Source organism: Crinia signifera, chromosome 3 (genome assembly GCF_055691185.1).
Source record: "Crinia signifera chromosome 3, ASM5569118v1, whole genome shotgun sequence".
NCBI classification, from domain to species: Eukaryota; Metazoa; Chordata; class Amphibia; order Anura; family Myobatrachidae; genus Crinia; species Crinia signifera.
This window is the reverse complement of record NC_139219.1, coordinates 260,915,513-260,937,193: the sequence shown is the minus strand read 5'-3', so window position 1 is coordinate 260,937,193 and position 21,681 is coordinate 260,915,513. Positions and strand designations below refer to the sequence as shown.

General features: G+C 41.6%; 1 protein-coding gene across 1 annotated transcript in view; it reads right to left on the bottom strand.

The window, feature by feature from the left end:
• Positions 1 to 1,744: 1,744 nt before the first annotated feature.
• IRS1 (insulin receptor substrate 1) overlaps positions 1,745 to 21,681 on the bottom strand; it is a 37,741-nt gene continuing 17,804 nt past the window's right edge. Inside the window, exon 2 of the mRNA XM_083177973.1 lies at positions 1,745 to 2,132. Coding sequence (XP_083034099.1) covers positions 2,128 to 2,132 — 5 coding nt within the window. The 3' untranslated portion in view covers positions 1,745 to 2,127. The remainder of the gene's footprint in view (positions 2,133 to 21,681) is intronic.

The following is a 21,681-nucleotide window of genomic DNA, read 5'->3' as shown; positions in this document are numbered from 1 at the left end:
GGTGTCTTTTTGGGCCAAAATGCATCTTGTGACAGCGCAATGCAAATAAAATAAATATGTGATACTTGTATGTGTGCAACAAAGTCTCTGAATCTGCATATGAAGTGCTGGTGTGCACCAGCTGCGCCTTTTTTCCCCCATGCCAAGTTGCTTCATATACAAACTCAATATACAGGTGTTGTATAGCACATTAATCAGGCGTCTCCTGGTTCATCCTAGTTGCATTGCGCCACAAGCACATTTCCGGCACAAAACATGGCCAACATTATCACAGTTGCACGGGAACTGTCAGCTCACCCATATCAGGCATATATCGCAGCGTGGCTTTAGGTATGAGAACACATCTGTATGTACAGCTATATTTACTAGCATTTGCAAGATTCTCTGTGGTTTTGAACCGAAATGTAAAAATAGCAATGATACTAAATAAAGGTAATACATGTCTGACTTTACACACAGAGCAATTCAATTGCTGCTTCGTTTGGTGCCAAGTAGCTGCAGAAGACATTTCTTCTCACAGCCAGCTAGGGTGGTGATAAACGGTGTGCGTAAAAATCTGTTTTGGGTGTCTTTAAACAATAGTTTGTGCATCCTGACTTTAAGGGGGGTATTCAATCCCGTGTCACGACTGTCGATCCGGCCCGACAGCCATGACCCTGGCCCATATTAGTTTTGTTCGGCAGCAGATCGCCAGGCACGATTCAATGTCCCGCTTGGCGATCAGGGAAAAGGGGGCATGCCCGCATAAATGGCCGTGTATTGTCGTTATTCAGCCGCGATTGCGACAATTCATGGCTGCAATCGACAAATCGGGCCCGTTCTGTCGATTTGCCCCTTCAACACTGTTGGGAAAGACCGCATTGAATAGGCGGTCATCGCTATTTCCCCCCATCGCAAACAGCGCCTGGGACTAAATACCCCCTAAAAGTGTTTGAATCATTACTCTTGGAGTGCTTACAGAGTGATGGTCAGCAGGCGCTCTGACATGTGCCGATTACTTTAGACATTTGAATGAACCCTTAGAAAGCTACACAGACCGACCACAAAATACAAAATATTCACCAGAAAATAATTAAACAGTATCTACTGTAGTTTATTACATATAGAAAGATTTCTCAGAATTTACAAACAACCACATTGCTCATTCCAGGGAGTTTTCATTTAAAGAGTTCAGCCAAGTTTCACTTTGTTTTTTTTGTCTTTTTAAACTGTTTTCATTTTATGTTTTACACTATTTACAATGGAAGACTGTTGATTTCATATTTTTATTTTCTTGTACCTGTACAATGGTCTGTGTTTTTTTTTCTTTCAAACCTGTGAGTAGCATGTGTAGGGTCTTCAGTTCAGACTATAAATTTAGCGAAACTGCAGCCCTATCTGGCACACATGGAGTTAAAGCACATCACTGTCAGGAGTGCAAAACCAATGTATTCTTATTTACGCTTATATTACAACTGTCACTAGGACTGACAATAAAAAAGTCCTAGTAATCTAGGACCCCCTTTTTATTTCTTAGAAAAGGAGAATAGTACCTTACCTATAATATTATTAGCCTTACTTTAGCAATTACCCAAAATCTGAATACCTTAGAGTCCCATAGTAAAAAAAAAAAAAAAAAAAATTTGGACTCGAGCAGAAGAAAAAAAGTACATTTATAAATCAAAACCTATGTTAAATATTTAATTCTCACCAATCATTATTAACTGTTTTTCGTACTTAATAATTTACACCAATGAGTTGAATATTCTTTTCTTGAAGTTTTCAGCAGCAACTTAAATTGTATGAGTTGAGAACGATGTGCGAGGCAGCGAGTTCGTACGCACTGTGGCCTCTAGGAGGATCGGATCGTTGAGGTTGATTCCACGGATGTAGCAGAGCGGACTGTACCTGTCCAGATGTCACAGTGCTATAGAGATATATATATAGTTTTATTTTTATTTTTTTGCTTGGCACAACAGAGAAGGTGCTGTTCAGTCAGCTGACTCCTGAGGTTTGCGTGTATAGTAAACAAAGTGAAGTGGATGCAGCGTACCATCTATTGATGAAAAGGATGTGAGGTCCTAGTTGTGAAGTGTGGAGGCTACCGAGAGTCCGTAATCCCTTGATTTGTTGAGGTGGCAGAGGTTGTTATTCTGGAAAGAAAAAAACAGAAAACGCGTATGAATATAAATATTGGTAGAACACACAAAGTCGTACAAGGCAATAAAGAACTATTGTTTTGAGATATATTATTTTTTAACAGGCTCAGCAAATTCCCTTGCTCTTTACAAATGGAAACGGTGATAAAACAAACTTGGTAGTTACAGTAGGAAGGCCCTGCTCGCAAGATGTTATTAGAACCAGCTGCAGCACATCTTACAGTACAAGTGATGCTTATGCTGGGTCTATTCAGCTAATATCATAGTTGCTGGTCTCCATTTCTCTACAAGGATGGTGCACTAGAGAAATATATGCATGATTTTAGGCATGATGGAAGAGGCCGGCTCTCTCCCTGTAAATGTTACATCATTTTCTACAGAAATTCATCTGCTTGGTTTTTTGCAACAATCCCAGCGGCTGTGCATTGTAGTACAAGAGCAATCATACAAAGCCAAGCCACTGTATGCGGCTTTTGCTACATCTACCAATAGTATAAAATTCCAATTCACACATCACCATACTGCAGAGAGCACAAGCGCTGTCAGCCCCACAACTTTATTGTCCAGAGTTACAGACTTATCAGTGTTCAGCAACAATAGCTGAAGAGACAGGGAGAGCTAAACCCTGTGCTTAGATCACAGTCTGGGCTCACCATTGTTTCTCATCAACAGTCGTCAGTATTTCCTTAACAACCTATAAAACAGCGTTCAACACAACGGGCTTAGTGCAGGGGATCTGGGGCTACAGTGAGCTCAGCGAAAGGATCATTTAATGTCACTGACATCATTGCTGGCAGCTTCACAACAGGGAAAACCTGTGTTTAATCTATTTCCTACTTACCGCCAGCAATAGCTGGAGTCCCCGATAATACAGCTTTGTGGTTGGAACTGGACATTTTTGCTGGATTACTCAATCCTTCCTGGCAAGTAGTATAACATGTAACCGAAAGCTACAATGGGTACACATTTTTGTAAAGGTTTGCTCTAAGGTGTGCTTTAAGGAGACCAAATCTTTCATCTTTAATCACAAAAAAACAGGAATGATTACATTATACATTCCAATTAAATTAGTCTAGATATATTATATTGTCCAATAGAGAGAACCTATTGCTAATAAGACTATTTAACCCAGGCATGTCCAAACTGTGGCCCTCCAGCTGTTGTGAAACTACACATCCCAGCATGCCTTGCCATAGTTTTAGCATGCCCTAATAGCAAATCTGTGGCAAGGCATGATGGGACTTGTAGTTTCACAACAGCTGGAGGGCCATAGTTTGGACATGCCTGATTTAACCCCTTGCCACCTCAACTGGCTGAAGGCAGATTTCTGTACGGAGGCACAGAGCTGTGCTAGTCACTATGGAGAGGCTCCAGCACCTATAGATGCACCCTAGGTGGCCTCAATGTTATGCTGCAGACAAACCTATTACAGCGAAGATGGAATCTGCTAAATCTTTTAAGCCTCTCACACACTGAACAAGGTTGCCAATGCTTAGCTTGCAGTTCAAGTGCTAATGCAAGGCTGATAGGTGACCGCACTCACGCCTTTAGCTTACATGCACTCTATCAGCAGTTGGCCAGACACACAAGCTGTCCGGTCATAGACATAAAAAGGCCAAATATGAACCGTGCCAGGCTCATTCACAAGTTCTGTTTAGTGTAATGCAAGAATATCAGTTACTTCTGACAAATCCCAGAGAATTGATGTACTGCTGTGTGTTTCTTGCACAAGAAAAACTGGCAAAAAATCAAATCGGTCCACCATATTTTACAAGAACGTGAAAGAACAAAAAACAAAATCTTCATATTTTAAACTGTACACAAGATAATCAATGCATTTAGAAGGCTGGGGCTGTAAAAATTGGCAAGCAAACATTTGAATTCATCATAATGACCTTTAATGTTTGTTTACCTTTTATAGGAAATAAAGTATTTTTTTTTATTTTTTTCAAACAACCTTTTTTATTTGAATTTATATAACAAATGTGAGCCACGCTGGAATTTTTAGCAGATTTTTTGCATATCTCTGACGGTGATATTGGCACTGAAAGGGTTAAAGTTTGTGTTATTATGATAGACATATAGGGGGCGAGTCAATTGTCCCACATGCCCCCTGCTGAGAGGCTATACGGATGGGCGCCTATCGGAGTAATTCACACCATTACACTGTGGCTGACATTTTTCTCCAAGGTGCAATAAAAAATAAAATAAAAAAAAGTGAGAAAATCTGGGTAAATGCCAAATCATATAGACGCCCATGTGGAAGCATGCAGCACAATTGAATTGATCCATGGAGATTCAATTTCGAAAACGGCGCTATAGCTCTTGGGATAAGTGCAGGGTTTATATTCAATTAACGGCATCACACCCAGCGGAAGATGCCCTGTAGTGGCATGGGATTTTGTCCCGGGAAACATAATTTCCTGATTTAATTGCGGGGAGCGATGATGCTAGCACACACAGTTACATTACAATTTGCATCACGACACTAGTCAACACATCAAGGGGTAAGTTTGACCAACTGGATTCCCCCCTTGCCATAGGTGGAGAACTGGAGATATACCTAAAGAGTGAAATGGACAAGTTGCGGCAACCAAATCACTTTCTATCTAGCATTTACCAAGTACAAATTGATAAAGAGCTAATAGTTTGTTATGGGCAACGTCTCCTCTCTTTAAATGCACAGATATATTTCTCCCATAATTCCCTATGTTTGAATCATAGAGATTTCATTGGTCAGGCTAGGAGTCCAGGAAGGAGAGAAAACATGAACATCTTGACTGGGGTTTGCCTATTTAGTGATATCAGCACAGATAAAAGGTTACAAAGAAGAAATAAACCAGGTTGAAACGAATATTTAATGCTTTATTTCAAGGTCTTGCATTGATAAGCTTGCCTGAGAAAAGGGGATATTTAGGATTATAGTTGGGTCTATCTATGAGGAACATACTCAGCGTACTTTCATAATAAATCTGGGTGTCTGCTCTGCCCCATAATTCGGAGGAACATCTAATGAGGCAGAGAAAAAAGACGTAATGTCTGGTTTCATCTAGCCATCTTTAGAAGTCTTGAAAAAGTGATCATTAAAGTTACGTTTCCATATGTAGAAGCCATATTCTGGCCATTGCCTAATAATTTAACTATTACAGCACACAAAAGCTTGCAGAACAGCAGATTGACAAATGTGTACAATTAGGATTTACCGTACTTTACAGGGGGGTGGGATTCTTTAAATAAAAAATGCTGGAAAAAAAAACACGTTTTTTTACCCCCGCCCCTCCCCCCCCTCCCGGGCAGCACAGCGCTGTCCAGACCAGTGACCTCCTCCTCCCTGCACTGTAAATCCTCTTTCGGGTGCAGAGAGGAGGAAGAGAGCCCGCCGCAGCAGCACCCGGCCGGGTAAGGGAGGGAGGGGGGAGCCGCTGCACATCGCCGGCCACAATGCAAAGGACAGCTCTTAACACAAGAGCTGTCATTTGCCATAATTATCGCATATGTTAGTGCATATGCGATAATTATGTTTGCGGTAGCAGGCGATGTGTGGGCGCGAATGTTAGAGAATCCCGCCCATAGACTTTTAGGCAATACAAGCCTAGCACAGGATTACTAGTACAGCATTCTGAATCACATACTAAGTAATGTGGTTAGATGTTTTTAGAACATAAACTTCATCCACTTATGGAGTAAAAGGGACTTACATTATCTTATAAAGGGCAGAATTTGTAAAGGAGTAATATATAAAACACCACTAGTGTGTAGCTGTATCACCCAGCCATTATCCACTCGGAGGAGATGGCTAGCGCTGTAGATAAACAGGTGCATGGCACTACTTAATACTTCAGTTAGGAATTAGGTAGAGACTGCAGGGTGAGCAGAAATGCCAGCGTACCTGTAGGCAACATGGAACATAGCAATAGTGGTGCTAGTGAGGGTTACAGAGTGACATTAGTCAGAAGGGTGAGGAAAGGAGAAATGCAAGGGAAATAAGATGTCAATGGCAGGAGTGTGATGTTGTGGCTGTGTGTGCAATACTGTGGATGTGTGTAGTTGCCTATGTGCATCCCTGTGGCTGATTGTTTACACTGCTCTGTGTATGACCTTAAAGCTTGTTCGGCATGCATCTGCGTGCGGCCTTGTGGCTGCCTAGGTATGTGTGACTGTGTGCATGGGCACTAAACAAGACAAGGAGTATGTGCATGTTAATCAAAGTGAGGCAGTGGAAAGAAAGAAATGAATTGAAGGTGCTACAGTGAAATAAATTAAAGGTAAGGAAGGAGATGGGCACATTATTTATGGAGGAGGGTGTTGGGGTTTAATTAATTGGTGAGGGAAGAAAGAAAGAAATTAATTGAGAGAAATTGGATCTATAGAATGGAGGAGGGGGGTGCTGGGGGATAAATTAAATGAAGGCCCTTGGGAGAAATTAATTTAAGGGTGCTGGGGAGAGATATTCAATTATATGGGAGGCAGTTGTGAACTTTATTGAGCTAGAGGGCATGAACTCAGCAGAGGACATTAACTGATTGAGGTGTGGTCTGGGGGCATGACCTGATCAGTGAGTCACTGAAACAGAGACCCAACCCCGTGATCATAGGATAGGGCTACTAGCTATTCAAGTCAAGAGATATGGCCAGATACATGTGCGGTGTTGATTCTAGGTTGCATCACTTAGGACCACCGATAGTAAATTTCATCTGTCTGTAGACGTTACCATTCTGGCTCAATGTGCAAGTGACTATTGCTGGAGTACGTAAGTACCAGCAATTTGTCCAATTCTGTGGAAGCTAATTTCAGCTTCAGCCCTTCTAACCCACACTGAGCTGTAAGGTATGGTCCAAATGCACCGAGCTGAGGAAGTGAGGGCACAGGACATGTTTGCCAATGATGTATTTTCAGAGTTTCACTGATCAAAAAGAACAATCATGTATTGGCTTTATTTACCCCCATTATTCAGGTAATATGCAAAAAGAATGTTTGCGTTTGCAGCCAGATTACCAAACTTTGGGCCGTATTCCGTCCCAGCCACTATTTATGCCGTTTCCGACAGCATTGAAGGCAGTTTCGGACAAAACAGATCCAACTTTCGTATCTGTTTTGTCGGAAACTGACACAGATTGGCAAAAATGTCAGTGCATTGTCAAAAAATGGCTGTGAATTTGACAATCCTCTGACTTTCCGACACTCGACTGTCGGTACTGAATACCAACAGTGGCGTTGTGGTGGAGAGAAGGCGAAAACGGCCCGGGATACTGACTGTCAAGACTTTCAGGAATACCCCTCTTTGGCCAATCTCAGACAACGGGAACATTTCCACTAAGAACAAAAGTGTGTGTTACAGTGAGTTGCTGAAAATAGACACATGCATGAGATATGCAGGCTATTATGCATATATGTGCATGGTGGTTCAACAATGCATAAAGCTGGAGAAGCAAAAGCAGGTAAATCATTCATTATGGATTATAAAAAAATAAAATAAAAAAAAGATAGCTAGAAAGACAAAAGCAAAGGATAAATAAAATGTGAATGTAAAGCCTGCACTGCGATCTGCTCCGTCTACCAGAGGTTAATACTGCTGCCTTCTAGTGCTGGGGACATTCTTTCTCCCACTATGTGCATGTGATTCCGCCCGCACTACCAGAGAACATACTAGTAGCTAAAGGTGTGTCTATGCGGGTATTACTAATTCTCTGTACAGTAATATACAAGTACTATAAAAATAAAGCTTTAGAAGAGTTTTGCCTAGAATTGTAAGTTTTGTCATTAGCGTGTTGGTGTGAAGCTCTCGCAGCCTTGTTTATGTCCCGAGCTCGAGCAGATGAGCGGTGCAGACTGAAGCAGTTACCGTACGTATTGCAGAGAAAGATTTTCCATGAACATGAAAGCACATGAAGCATTATTCTGGAGACTGCTTATGATAGCCTTTTATCCTGAGACCCTCTAGTTCAACTATCCCCCAGGCGGGCTGGTCGCGCCCTCCGCTTGGGTGCTTGCTGCAGTTACCAGTGACAAGCCCACAATACTAGACGATAGTTAACTGTCCTGAACTTTTTCGGTGGCCTAACTCTGGATATTCATATTTACAGGTGATCCTTATGTAATACTGATTTTTCTGACCATTTCTTAACAGATCATCTTTTATAAGGGGCCTAGCCATGTTCCTCCACTGCTGCAAATAATCAGCTAGCATCCATTTAATGCTTCATGCGGCTATCACAAAATATTATGTTACTACAAAGCTAGGAGCATACACAGCCTCTGTCCAAATGAAAGCTGTCTTGCCCGTTTAAACCAGAGGCATACACACAGTCTATATATAGAAGTGATGCCTCAGCACCAAAGCTTTGTAGCATCTTCAGCGCCAGGAAATGCCAGGATAAACCCTCAGAGGAACATTCGGGCAAGAGATTCAGCATAAACAACACAAAGCAAGAATGCTACAGTATCTAAATCCAATAGAACTTTCACTTCAGTACAATACAGCATTTTGCATTCTCATTTACTAAATCGCCAGTGGAATCATGTGCCTAGTTAGAGATTAGTATTTAAAATCTATTACGTACTGTTCATAAAGGAAAATCAGCCTATGTCATAGCAGCTTTGCTGTCAAATGGTTTATGCTGTGTACAATAACACCATTGTAAAATAATACGCACATCCGGATGGCGGCTTTGCGTGGTTATGTCATGCCTTAGAATTTATGTGACCAGTTATGTCAGTATGTCAGTTACACAGACATACAGTATGGGAAATATTAATTAGGGGTCAATGAGCATTTAATGAGCCCGATGGAAGCAATTTAATTGTTTGAGAATGAGTGTCGCCGGCACCTGTTATTTATGTTTGTATCCTCATGAGGTGGCAAGCACCGTCGGGCATTATGGTGCACAAATGTATCTAATCTCAATGCATTTGTGATACTTAATGGATACCCGTGGCACTCGCCACCAAACGAAAAATCAGCCAAATATTACTATGTTTATAAGGAGCTAGGCTTCCAAATACCTTTTGTACATGAAAGAGCACCCTTTCCAAACCACTTTCATGATGCCCGTGGGGTGCCGATCTTGCATTAAGTAAACCAAGGGTGATATTCAATTGTTCTCTTTTTATTGCTTTGACCGCACATTAGGGTCGAGTTTAGCCACGTAAAACTTTTCAAAATGTGCCAACCCGGGAGCCAGCGAGCTGAAATGACGTTAGCGGCCCATCGGCAGAAACAAGAAAAGGTGCCGGCAAGTGTGCACGGGGACAGGGAGGAGGGAAGGAACAACTGAATACTGCCATTAGGGTAACTATTATCAACCTCGGCTATTTCCACCTGTGAATACAGCATTCCAATGAGTTATGTATGTATGGATCAGTCTTTATTGCAATAAAGGGTGCACCAAGGTCAAGGGTGAACAAAACTATTTTTTTCAATTAATAAACATGTTCCTGGCTAGTAAGTTACAATATTACACAGTTTTCCATATAACTTTTAGGAGACAATTCTATTCAACTGGAGGCATGCCAGCACACACTTATACCACTTTCACATGGCAAAGCCAGGTTGGACCAAGCCCAACCATTTAACACTAAATGCGGCTTGCCCATTATACAAAGGGAAACCTGGGTTTAACCCTTATTATAACCAGATATGCTGGGTTGGTCGACCCAGGTTATTAGGTTTGGTGCTTTCACACTACACCTTGAACCCAGGTCAACCCGGCAATAACCCACGTTATTGCCGCAATGTGAAAGGGGTATTACAGGTACAGCAGTGTGTAAACATTGCTTGTTCTTGCCTTGTATTAATAAGGAGCATATAAACAATGGGACCTTGTGCTGAAATAAGTTATTTCCTTAAGTGTAAGGCTCTATATTTCTACATAGCCTGTATTCCATATGTATTGCAGCCAAGATATTCCAAAAATAAAGACAAGTGTGAATAAACCGGAATGTCAGCATCTGCTTCAGCTGCGTCACAGAGGTCCAACAGTAGTGTTCATTCTAGCACCCGCTATCTTTGAAAACCCATGCAGTTCCTGTTCCCTGCCTGGGGTACCAGTACCACTGTCTGCTGGCTTGCTTCTAGCACAGGTCTGGTTTGCATATCAGTGCTGATATACAGACCACACTGTGCTAGAAGCACTACAGCAGACAGCGACACCCCAGGCACGGAAGAGGAACTGCATGGGTTTTCAAAGATAGCGGGTGCTAGATTGAACACTACAACAGTTTCTACCCTTGTAACATAATGAATCCCAATCAATACCCATTGCTAGAGAAAGAGTTGATCTCATGCCAAGGAAACACATTGCATCACATGATGCATATGGCAGAAAACATAGTAAACAAGTCTTGAGTGTATTACGTTATAATCATTGGACACACAAAAGGACAGCCATTACTCAGCAAGTACCCCACTAACTTATCATGGCACCACAGGGAACGTAACCACAGCTATCTCGCAAACCACTGTAGTAATAATGCATACTGTATGGAGAGAAATACAAAATCACTCCATGCTCTGAAACAACTACAGCCAAACACTGCATTTATCCACAACTTTCTAGAGGTTCAAACTTCAACCGTCAATTAACAAATGTACAAATGTAGGGCACCCATTGGAAGGGCAAACATAAATTATCCTGTGCGCCTTTTTTACTTAACTGTAATGTGGCAACAAGATATATTCACGGCCAGCTCCGGGTTGCCACAAATATGCCCCTAAATCACATTTTCAATGACACGACTCTCCCGAGGGCAAGCATACAGCAGCGTGCATGCAAATACCACAGGTTTACTTCCAGCCTGGGATAAACTGGTTTTCGTTGGTTAAGACATCCATTGTCATAACTTGAGATGAAGCTGTTAAACTACCAGTAACACCCATTATTTCTAGCTATATGCAGGAACCTTCTGAACACTGTTTAGCAAATAGAACTAGAATGCCCACATAATGACTTTACGGCAAGGTGTTTTTTTTTTGCAATGGTTAAAAACACTTGTTAAAATAAACACTACTTGGTAACTACAGATACACCTAGCCTCAATAGGACATGTGTGACTAGGTAACTGGCATACTGAGGCTAGCTGTGCGAGGGCACCTCTGTATTTATACAGTAATGTTTATTTTAACAAGTGTTTTAACCATCGCATAAAATCCAAGTCATTAGCACGCTTGTGCTTTGTCTTTTTTTTTTTTTTTTTTTTGGGATCTTTTTCTTTCATTGCTCTTTGTATACAGACTCATTCACACACATACATCCAACGTAGAATATCAAATGAACTTGTGCAGTCTCATGCAGCGCATCGATTAAGGTGCACATTGGGAATAAAAGGAGTTCGGCACAAGCATGGTACCTGGCGTGCTGAGAAGTGATGTTTGGTGCAGCTTCAGCGCGGGCACAGTCAGCTCTTTTACCGAGTAGAAGGGTCATCAGAGAGGTTTTAAGGATACACACACACACACACGTCTTTGTTCACCAATGCAACTATACAGATGTCAATTCAAGTACAGTAAGTACACATAACAATCCAGCATAGTAATGCCTTATTGTCACGTGCCAATTTAGCCGAGTCGGGGCATCTGAAAAATACCCCACCTAACCCTACAGAAGCAGCAAAACACTCATGTGTTGCCCACCCTTGGAATTATGAGCAAACATTACCGAAGACATCACAGAAATTCATTACTCATAATTAGCCCAAAATGACTGTTAAACATACATTTTTTATAAAATAAAACATAAAAAAGATAGATAATTTATTCCTATACGGTTATATTTTGCAAATCAAATACTTATTAATTAAATGCAGAGTGCTCTCTGATACTGTGGGGGAAATTTATGAAGATGTGTATTCTACTTCACATGTGATGTTGCTATGGGCAACCAATCAGAATCTACTACTTATTTATTTAGCACCCTCTAGAAGATCGTAGACAGGATCTGATTGGTTGCCCACATGTGAAGTAGAATACACATCTTAGTAAATTTCCCCGTGTGTGTCTTACAGCAGAAATAAAAAGCCGCTGTTCATATACATAGTATAAACGTTCATTGCAGTTTCAAACAGCAGCAGAGGGAAGGCACATTGTGGAACCACCAAGGAGAAAGCCATTAAAACTCTGAACATTTACAACCTGGTGTAAATGTCCCTAGGTTCCTAGCCCCTTCCTAGGGTTGACTTTGAATGGCGCTGGAGAGCTCTTGGGATAAGGTTACACACAAGCAGAAGGCAATGCTTCCCTGGGTTCTCACCGGACTGTTTCAAAGCACTCTAATTCTGGAATGCTGCCAGCTGGGGAACATGACGCACTCTCCAACCTATGAACGCATGTGGGCTAGTATGTGTGACAGATGAATTATTTTTAAACTACTCATAAGGATGGTTAAAGGAGGGGAAAAGGAAACATGGTAATACTATTCATTAATTATACTTAAAGGCTGGGGACAAAAGATAACCTTTTGCAACACATGGAGTAGCAGCAAGAAAAATCAATTTATTGCATAATATGTTCAAGGAATAATACAATGTATTCAGGGCCTGAATGAAAAAACAAGAAGCTTTGTTTATTTGTTTGCCAGTATGGTCTGCTTTTGCACTGCTTTTCATTAATACGGGACTGGTCTTTCCACCAATGGCACTGGTGTTAAAGCCACGGTTAAGTCTATATCCTAGAGTAAGCAAGGACCACCGACATCAGTGTCACATAACACAGCGCAACAGGGGGAAGAGCAAGCCCAAATCGATGTTGGCATGGATAGGGACAGTGCAACCATTTAAAAAAAATATTTTTTTACACACACTGGATAACTTCCATAAGATTACATTACATGATGGTTGTTTAGTAAATAATATAAAATATGTTGGAAGCAAAAATAAAATGTGAGAAGTATGTGTATGCAGATCATAATACTTTTTTCTGCTAACAAAGCAGCTGCTACATGTTCTGAACCATTAACCACAAATGAATAGGTGCCTCAAATCGGCCTAAAACCCATGCAGCACCTTCACGTAGTGGAATCCAGGATCATTTGTACCTGAAGCCATGGTGAACTACATCACAAGGTAAGGAATAAGACTGCAATGAGGGAAGTGAGGTTTGCCAATGTTACAACATGATCACACATTATACTTCTTTATCATCTTAGGCCACAACAAAGTACAGTTAATAAGGGACCTAAAAACACAACAGTAGCTCTATTATTTCAAAGGCCTAACCTAGTAATTATAATACACATCCTACACTGACATAATGTCTGTTTCACATAACTTTTTGCTTTTCAGCGGATTCCTAGTAAAGCAAAAGAATCCACACAAAATAGTCGTGTCTGGGCACAGGGTACAATTGCTGGTTAGTCACTGGTGAGTTTGAAGTAGGACTTAATACATAAGCGATACTGTCCTGCTGAGCTGTGTGTAACCGGTACAGAACTACTCCTGATTTAGATGCTTAAATGGCTTCTGAATTTTGTCCATAAAAATGGGACCATCCTTGTCAAGCCTTGGTATAAGATAGGGGTGGCCAATGTAACTGTCGGTATGATCAGGCCACTTATCATTGGCTAAGGCCATGTCTGTAAGACACAGCGACTGTGCAGTCACAAACCAATCTCACTATCCCTATTGCTGGCTGTGATCCATATTAAACCCAACTTCAGCAGCAGCTGCCGAGCCTTAGAATAGATGTCCATGTTCCAGCTGCCCACCTGAACTTCTCGTTAGAGTAGGTGGCCAGCATGGCAGAGACAGCATGAGCAACTATGCAGCAGTTGCCAAGAACAGATCAGTACCAGCATCTATAATCCCCCAACTGTATTCCTGCCTCAGGCACCTGTCCCCTGGTATATACCTATCTCAGAGACACCCGCTCCCAGGTATATACCTGCACGTGAGCTTTGATGAGAAAACAAGGGGGAAACTGGGGAGATCTGATGGCATGCTTGATGGGTTTTCTTTGTTTACATGTTTTTTACATTGGCTTAACCCTAAAAAGCATACCTCCCATCCACCCAATTTTGGCAGGACAGTACCCATCCCCTTTTCCAGGTGCAAACAAATGCCCCTACTTGGCAGATCACAGAAGATAATTTTTGACCTTTAAAAGTAGATATTCCGTAGTATAAATCAAAAGTATTCTGTCTTTAAACTGAATATCTTCAACTGTCGAAATCTTCAACGATTTACAAAAATAAAATAAAAAATAAACGTAAAACAGAGACCTCTGGGTAGAAAAGTGATGATGGAAAAACATTCTAAACAAGCCTTGTTTAGCATTTATTCCTATAAAAAGGTATATGAGCAGGCTGGACATGAAAGTAAAACCAAGATTATAATTAACTAAATAAGGTAAATTAAAAAACAATTCAACAGCATGTACGGATAGCGTAAGTTAGGAAATCATTAGTATGACATGCACAAGTCACATCCAAGTACTCCGCGTCAAGTATACTACTAAACCAGCTAAAACAGATTAGAAAGGAATATAAAAGTAAGCATATTACAGTGGCATCATCCCACAACTGTGAAGTCAATCAACTCTAACTCCCCCGTCATGGGGCAGGCGGTTATTACATAAATAGGCACTAAATGAGATTTGAACCTGTAACTTTAATTCTCTGCTACAAAGAACTGCTTTTGTGTTAGTAGCTGTGTGCACTGCATCCGGCGTGTGAGTATGAATACTTCATTCCAGCTTGTTTTTGAGATGGTGAACTTAAAGGTCAAGTCCTGGCAATTTAAGCATAGTAACCTTTAGAGAGCCCCCGATGAGCCTGTGCATGACTCAAAGCCATACTTGAGATATGAACACAAACACACAGAGCTGGATGGAGCCTCACACTGCAGAGCAGGGCTGCTCCCAGCTTCCATTAGAGCAGAGCATTCAGCCTCTGCTGTCCCTGCTGCCTCTATGAAAACCAATACCTCCAAGCTGCACTGTGTGTTGTTTATGTGCAGCTAAAGTTAGCAGCTGAAATGGGCACCGTGGAAAATAAATCAAAATTGTGCGTAGGTATGATATAGATATGTTGTGAAGAAAATGTACAGAACTGGAAACTGGGAGAAGAGAAAATAAATACATTGTTTTGTGGGGTGTGTTGAATTTTAACATGTTGAGGGTGCTCAAAGATCTTGTGATCATCATGTGTCCTTTTATGACACTATAAAATAGACATCACGGACATGGCCACAGACACATCACATACGGTGGTCTTTGAAGATATAAATCGCATGGACTGCACGTCTGATCGTGCAACAACTGTTTTCCCCTGATTTAACCCTGAGTATTTCATAGCTTAGCTTAAGGGGGATATTTAATGTTGGGTCACGACTGTCGGGCTGGCCCAACAGCCGTGACCCTGTCCCGTTCTCAGTCTGCTCGGCCGAGATTTTGCAGGCGGAATTCAAAGCCTGCCACGTCTCGAGAAGGGGGTGTGGCTGCGAGAGCTCGTCAATTCCCGGTCGTTCTCGGCAGGACAAGCTCGACTGCTTGTGAAGTCGGGCTCGTTCTGCCGAGATCCCCTGTTCAATGCTGTTGTTGAGGAAGACAGCATTGAATAGGCCCCCGCAGCCATATCCCCCATCGGAAATGGCTGCGGGAGATTGCGGAAGGTCCTAAGAGACCTTGTTGATGACTGTCACATCTGCACTCTGGATGCATCTGTTCTAGATTTCAAAGTTGCTCACGTCCGTCATATGATTTGTGCGTGAGCTTCTTTTTGCGGCTAACCTTTTGTGTAGTAGACAATGGCCAATAGCAACCAATCAGATTTTGCCTATCCTTCTATTGCATCCTAAAAAATGATGAACATAATTTTATTTGTTGCTATAGGCAACATCACCTCTTTTTTTATTTGAAGAAGCTGTAAAACATTTACCCCTAAGGCCTGTATTCAATCCTGGCCGAAATATTCGCAAAAAATCTACAGTTTTCGCCCATATTTTGGGTGAATTCTATTCGCCCTATTCAATCCCAGTGTTGATTTTTCACCTGGGTGCAAAATATAGCATTGGCTAAAACCACGTCTATCGATGAAATTGCAGTGAATTCAAATGGTTTGGGCGAATTCATGGACGATTTCGCCCATACCGATTTCCGCCCCAAAAAAGTGAAATGGCATGGGTGAAAATGTGCTAAAATACCCGTGATTGAATACTGAAAGGTGACTCTTTGCCATTTTTGAACCTGGTGAAAAACCCAGCCAAAATTGAATACGTCCCTTAGTCTCAATGAAGATTACTTAAAGGGGGGGGGGGGAGATATTTCAAGAGAGACAAAAATGCTTTGAACAAATGAAGTAAACAATAAAGTAGTCTGATTTATGAGAGCAGAGTGGTCTTCGCAATCAATGTGGTCTTATATGTATTTCTGACACAGCAAGAACTTTTAAAAGCTACTGTTTAGTAGATATAGCACTACCAGGGCAGGGGAGTCTGAGGCAATATAGGTAGAGATTAACACTCAGACATGAAGATAAAAACATACAATATTATATAATGACTGCATTAACACAGGTGTGTTGGTAGTGGTATATGGGATAGGCTGAGTTCTAATAATGGCCCTTAATAACATTTGTAATTATGTAGCAATGAGAGCAAAACATGCTTTATTTTTTTTTGCGGTTGTAAAACATTGCCTTGTGCTACAATTTGACTACAGTAAATGCGTTACTTCTTTATCTAACCATCTCTTGATATACACAAATACATGTATACACGAGTTTAGAATAGGACAGTAGTAAAATAGAGGAGTCAGAGTTAAAGTTGAAGGTTCGGTTTACTGGCTCCACAGCCCTGATCCCTATGCCTGGGACAAAAGCAATACACACAGTCTAGTCACTAGCACACACACAGTCTAGTCATACATGCGGCAAAAGCACCACCATGCCACAACCATTTTCAAGACATAATTGGTGAGATTTAATAGGATGAGAGAATCAGAAAGTGAAAGATTTGGTAAGAAATCTCCAGTTTTTTTTAAAGCGGCAATCATTTACACTGCAAAACCAGTTTGATTTTGAAGTGTAAATGATTGCCGCTTTAAAAAAAACTGGAGATTTTTTCCCAAATCTCTCACTTTCTGAATATCTCATTCTATTAAATCTCACCCGATGTTTCAGCCTTCGGGTGAGCTGCACCAAACAAAAAAAAACCCAGTTTTCGGGGTATTTACAGCATTTTCATATGCAGCAAAGCCCCACCGCCACAGCTTTGCCGTGGGGGTTTATGCCAGTTCTAGATGGCGTAACCCCATAGAAGCCTATGGGCTTCCCTTCGCGTCCCCCACCTCTTGCTGTGCTGCCCGGACCAGTGACCTCCTCCTCCCTGCACCTCTTCTGGGTGCAGGGAAGAGGAGGCGGAGCCCTGGCCGAGCAGCAGCAGCCGGGAAAGGGTCCAGGGAGGGAGGAGGAATCCACTGCACATCGCCGGCCACAACGCAATAGCTGTCCTTTGCGTTAAGAATCACATGTTAGTGCATATGCGATTATTAACAATGCAAACGCCGGCGATGTGTGGTGGAGGATTTTAGTGTATCCCGCCCTTCATCTACAATCCCGTGTACAGAAATTAAGGCACCTGTGACACGTGGCCATTCTTTAAAACTATAGGACTAGTCAGAAGGTTGAATATCGAGGCACCTTTGAGGTTTGTAAGTAGAGTCCCTTTCCAGGCTACAGCAGCATTAGCATATTTTTGCACAGTAGCGGTGTACAAGGATTGCAGCGAGTGATACAACTCTGAATCAGGACTCAGTATGAAGATCAGAGAAAGAACAATTTGTGAAATGAGCGTCCTCACCAGAGAAGCGTGTTATTGTAATCTGTGGGGAAGAGACAGGATTAGCTCCATATAGCCAGATTGTAGATTATTAAATGTTTTGGAGATGATGTAGTTTTTGTTTATTGCTTTCTCATAAGAAAAAGGTAATCCAGAGGAGGAGAGGAATCATACTTCTGCTAAGGGGGAAGGAGCAAAGAAAAAACCCTTCTGAAAACGGTATACCATTTGCTAAATGTATGTGATGAATTACATCTGCGCACAGGTTCGGTCACACGGCATTCCCAAGCAGTTTGTTTTGCTCCAGTTAGGGCTATTTTTAGCTTCTTTTCATTGCAATTGGTGAATTTCCTCAGCGCCTTCCTTTCATATCATCTTGTGGTTTTACAGTCTTCAGAAGTATGCAGGGCTGAGAGCTTTCTTTCCCTGGGAAGAATAGAGAAGAAACGCATGCCAAAACCACACTTCAGCACCATTTGTGCCACGCGTCAGATACCCATGGCTACAAATCAGGTTCAGCAACTGAAATCTTGGGGCTCAGTACTACGAGATCTCCCCCCCCCCTCCCCCATCACACACACATTACATATTTTTAATTATTATATACATACGCGCACACACACACACAAACACCCCATAGTACCTGCTCATTGTCAAGGGACTCCCCAACCGCCCTTCACGCCACTCCCTCCCCAGGTCACTACATGTACTGCCCCCATCCCTCTCCAGGTTAACTAGCGGGCGGGCAGAGCTGACAAGTGAAAACTATTAATAAGCTTTGGGGGACCAATGTTTTGTACTCATGCACCCCACAAGGAGAATAAAGACCATTCTAGCCGATCTCACTGCTAGCAATCACAAAAGGATATGCAGATGTTATTAATATTCACACAAGGGTGGGGGTGGAGGGGAGAGCCTGCTCTCCCTGCTTAAATGCACATTATTATGTGCATACTGAAACTACATCTGTGTACTTAGAGGAACTTCATTTGAAGCAGTTATCTATCTGTTCAGGAACAGTGAGCTGTGTTCCCAATACAAAAATAGGAAAACAGTTCTGTAGAGCTCAAGAGTGATATCCATGTGATATCCAAATCAGTAATGCATGACCTTTGTCCCTCCAATACCCTCACTGAACTTACCATAGCGCTTAGCAAATCCTAACGCCAAATAGATAATCTCAACATAAAAAAAAAAAATTAGATCGCTTAGAAAATGACCCTACATCACTCCGTGTGTAGGGGCCACAGATATAGCAATGGGCCTAATTCAACAAGGATTGATTATCAAAGAATTTGTAAATCCAAGTATTACTGAATGACTGTCTATGTGCAGCATTTGTATTAAAAAAAAAAAATCCAAATGCATAATGTCGCATATTAGCCGAAGTTAGATTGACAACTGCCAGCGTTTAGGTGGTGGGAGGATGGCGGTTCTGGGGTGTTTGCGAAAACATAGGCATTTGAAGGCGTTTGGGTGTCTGATGTCAGTGAGGACGACTTCTAGTCTTCTAGCCAATTAGCAGAAGCCCTAGACTGGCGCAGATGGAAACAAACTGTTTGACGGTTTGATATCTGCGTATGGTTCGTTATGGAGGCATTCAACATTTTGCAATGGGCGGTTCGTCTTTCTGTCTGGGAGGCGGCTTTAAGCTCGCAGTTCACTGCAGATTTTCTGATTAGCAATTAGGACCATGGTCAATTATCCTGCTGAAAGTAGCATGGGGACTATGAATATACAGGAGTGTACATGGTGGGCACCATGGATACCAGGCAGGATGAATCCATGTGATTATGTTATGTATACCAGATTCTGACCATAGCATCTGCATATAGCTTCAGAATACGTAGCTCCAGTTTCATCTTCTTAGTTGACAGGAGCAGACGTCATAGCAGTCTTCTGCTGCTCATGGTACAATGTGCTGGGCATTCAGGGATACATTACACCACCGTGTAGTGTATGGCTATGTGAAGTCACAGTCTTCCCAGCTTGAACCAGTCTTGCTATTCTCCACTGACTTACACATGTTCACCCACAGAACGGTCAATCATGGGATGTGTTTTTGTTTGTGCACAGCATTCTCCTTAAGATCAGCAGTTTCTGAGATACTCAAACCACCCTACGTTGCACCAACAATTATTCCACATTTAAAGTCACTTATGTCACATTTCTTAATTTGTTCCCCATTCAGTTTTGAACTAAGGCTTTTGACAAAGGAGGGTTTTCAAGATCTGATCACACAGCTGCTACTTTACAGAGCCCTGCAGTCAGGTATACGCCGCACAGCCAGAGTGAAATCCCACCGCGTGCAAGGTTGCGATAAGCTTGCGGAAATATTGCAGAACTGCATTTAGCTGTAAATCCATCTGCAAACACTCACCATCTTATGATTTTCCACTGTGTGCAGCCTGTGCATAGCCCAGGACCTACTCAGTAGCAGCGATGAAAACAGGCTGTTGGGAACCAGAGGTGATGTCACATGTCTTCCCTGTAAACACCCGCATTTTCCCTGACACTCCCAAATACACAGCCGTAGTCTCCCCCTATAATATATATATATATATATATATATATATATATATATATATATATATATATATATATATATATATATATATATATATATATATATATATATATATATATATATATATATATATATATATATATATATATATATATATATTTTTTTTTTTTTTTTTTTTTTTTTTTTTCAAGATTTACTTCATCATCATGGGAAACCTAGGTGCTGCTGGTCTTGGTTTTACTATATATAAGTAATCTACATCAGCAAATCCTATTAGCAGTGGTTTTATATTAACCCACTTATAGGTTAGGTTTAGTGTATCCCTAATAGCAGGGTAATTAGTCTTATCTACCCTACTGACAATCACCTATAGCATGTTTTTTGACAAGGTGTTAAATAGTCCCCTTTCCCTCTGAAGGGTTAACGCTGCAATTAAGGCAGCCCATTATAGTCACCACAGGCTTAGTGCCAGAGATCGGCTATAAAGAGCATCTTTTTTTGCTCTTAAATAGGCTCAATGGGAAACTCTCTTCACAAAGCTATTTTGCCTCTGCAGGCATTCGCAAGATCTTTCTCCAGAAGATCGAGTTTACGCTAAAACCTCCAGCTTTGTGGGGGCGGAGAGAGCTATCGGATGGCTGTAAGCGGTGGCCTGAAGCCATTAAATTCTTTGCTGCTCCCTGCTTTTCCCTGCATATCATTTTCCGATCGCACAGAGCTTTCATCAGCTGCGTGACCTCACGTTTGAGGACACATTTTGAAAGTAAAGCTCTCTCTTGGGGTTTCCAGCTCACAGCCATCGTGGCTACGCGCAGAGCCAAACATGTGCTCTCCAGAAAGATGTTTACAGTCTAAATTCCAGTACAGTTCAACTGTATTACATTATGCTCCACACGTTACTAAGCAATAGCGAAGGGGAAGGTTTTCCCAAAATGCAGTGGTCACAAGACAATTTTCTTTGAGGTTTGTGATGCACCTGCATCACACTGACACCATTGCCTTTATGAGCATAAGCAATCCGCACCTAGACCTCTCACACAGTCATCAGGAGCGCCAACAGCTGTTTAGATTCTTTTGTGAGAATATTGCAGGCCTTGTAGACACTCCTAAAAAGCTGATTTTTTTTTATAGGCAAAAGCCCATAGAAGATTACAAGATGCTATAAGTGTAAATCGGACAGTTCTCACTTCCATACCTAAGATACCCTAGATGCATCAACAGTCAATGCATAGACTGTAAGCTTGCGAGCAG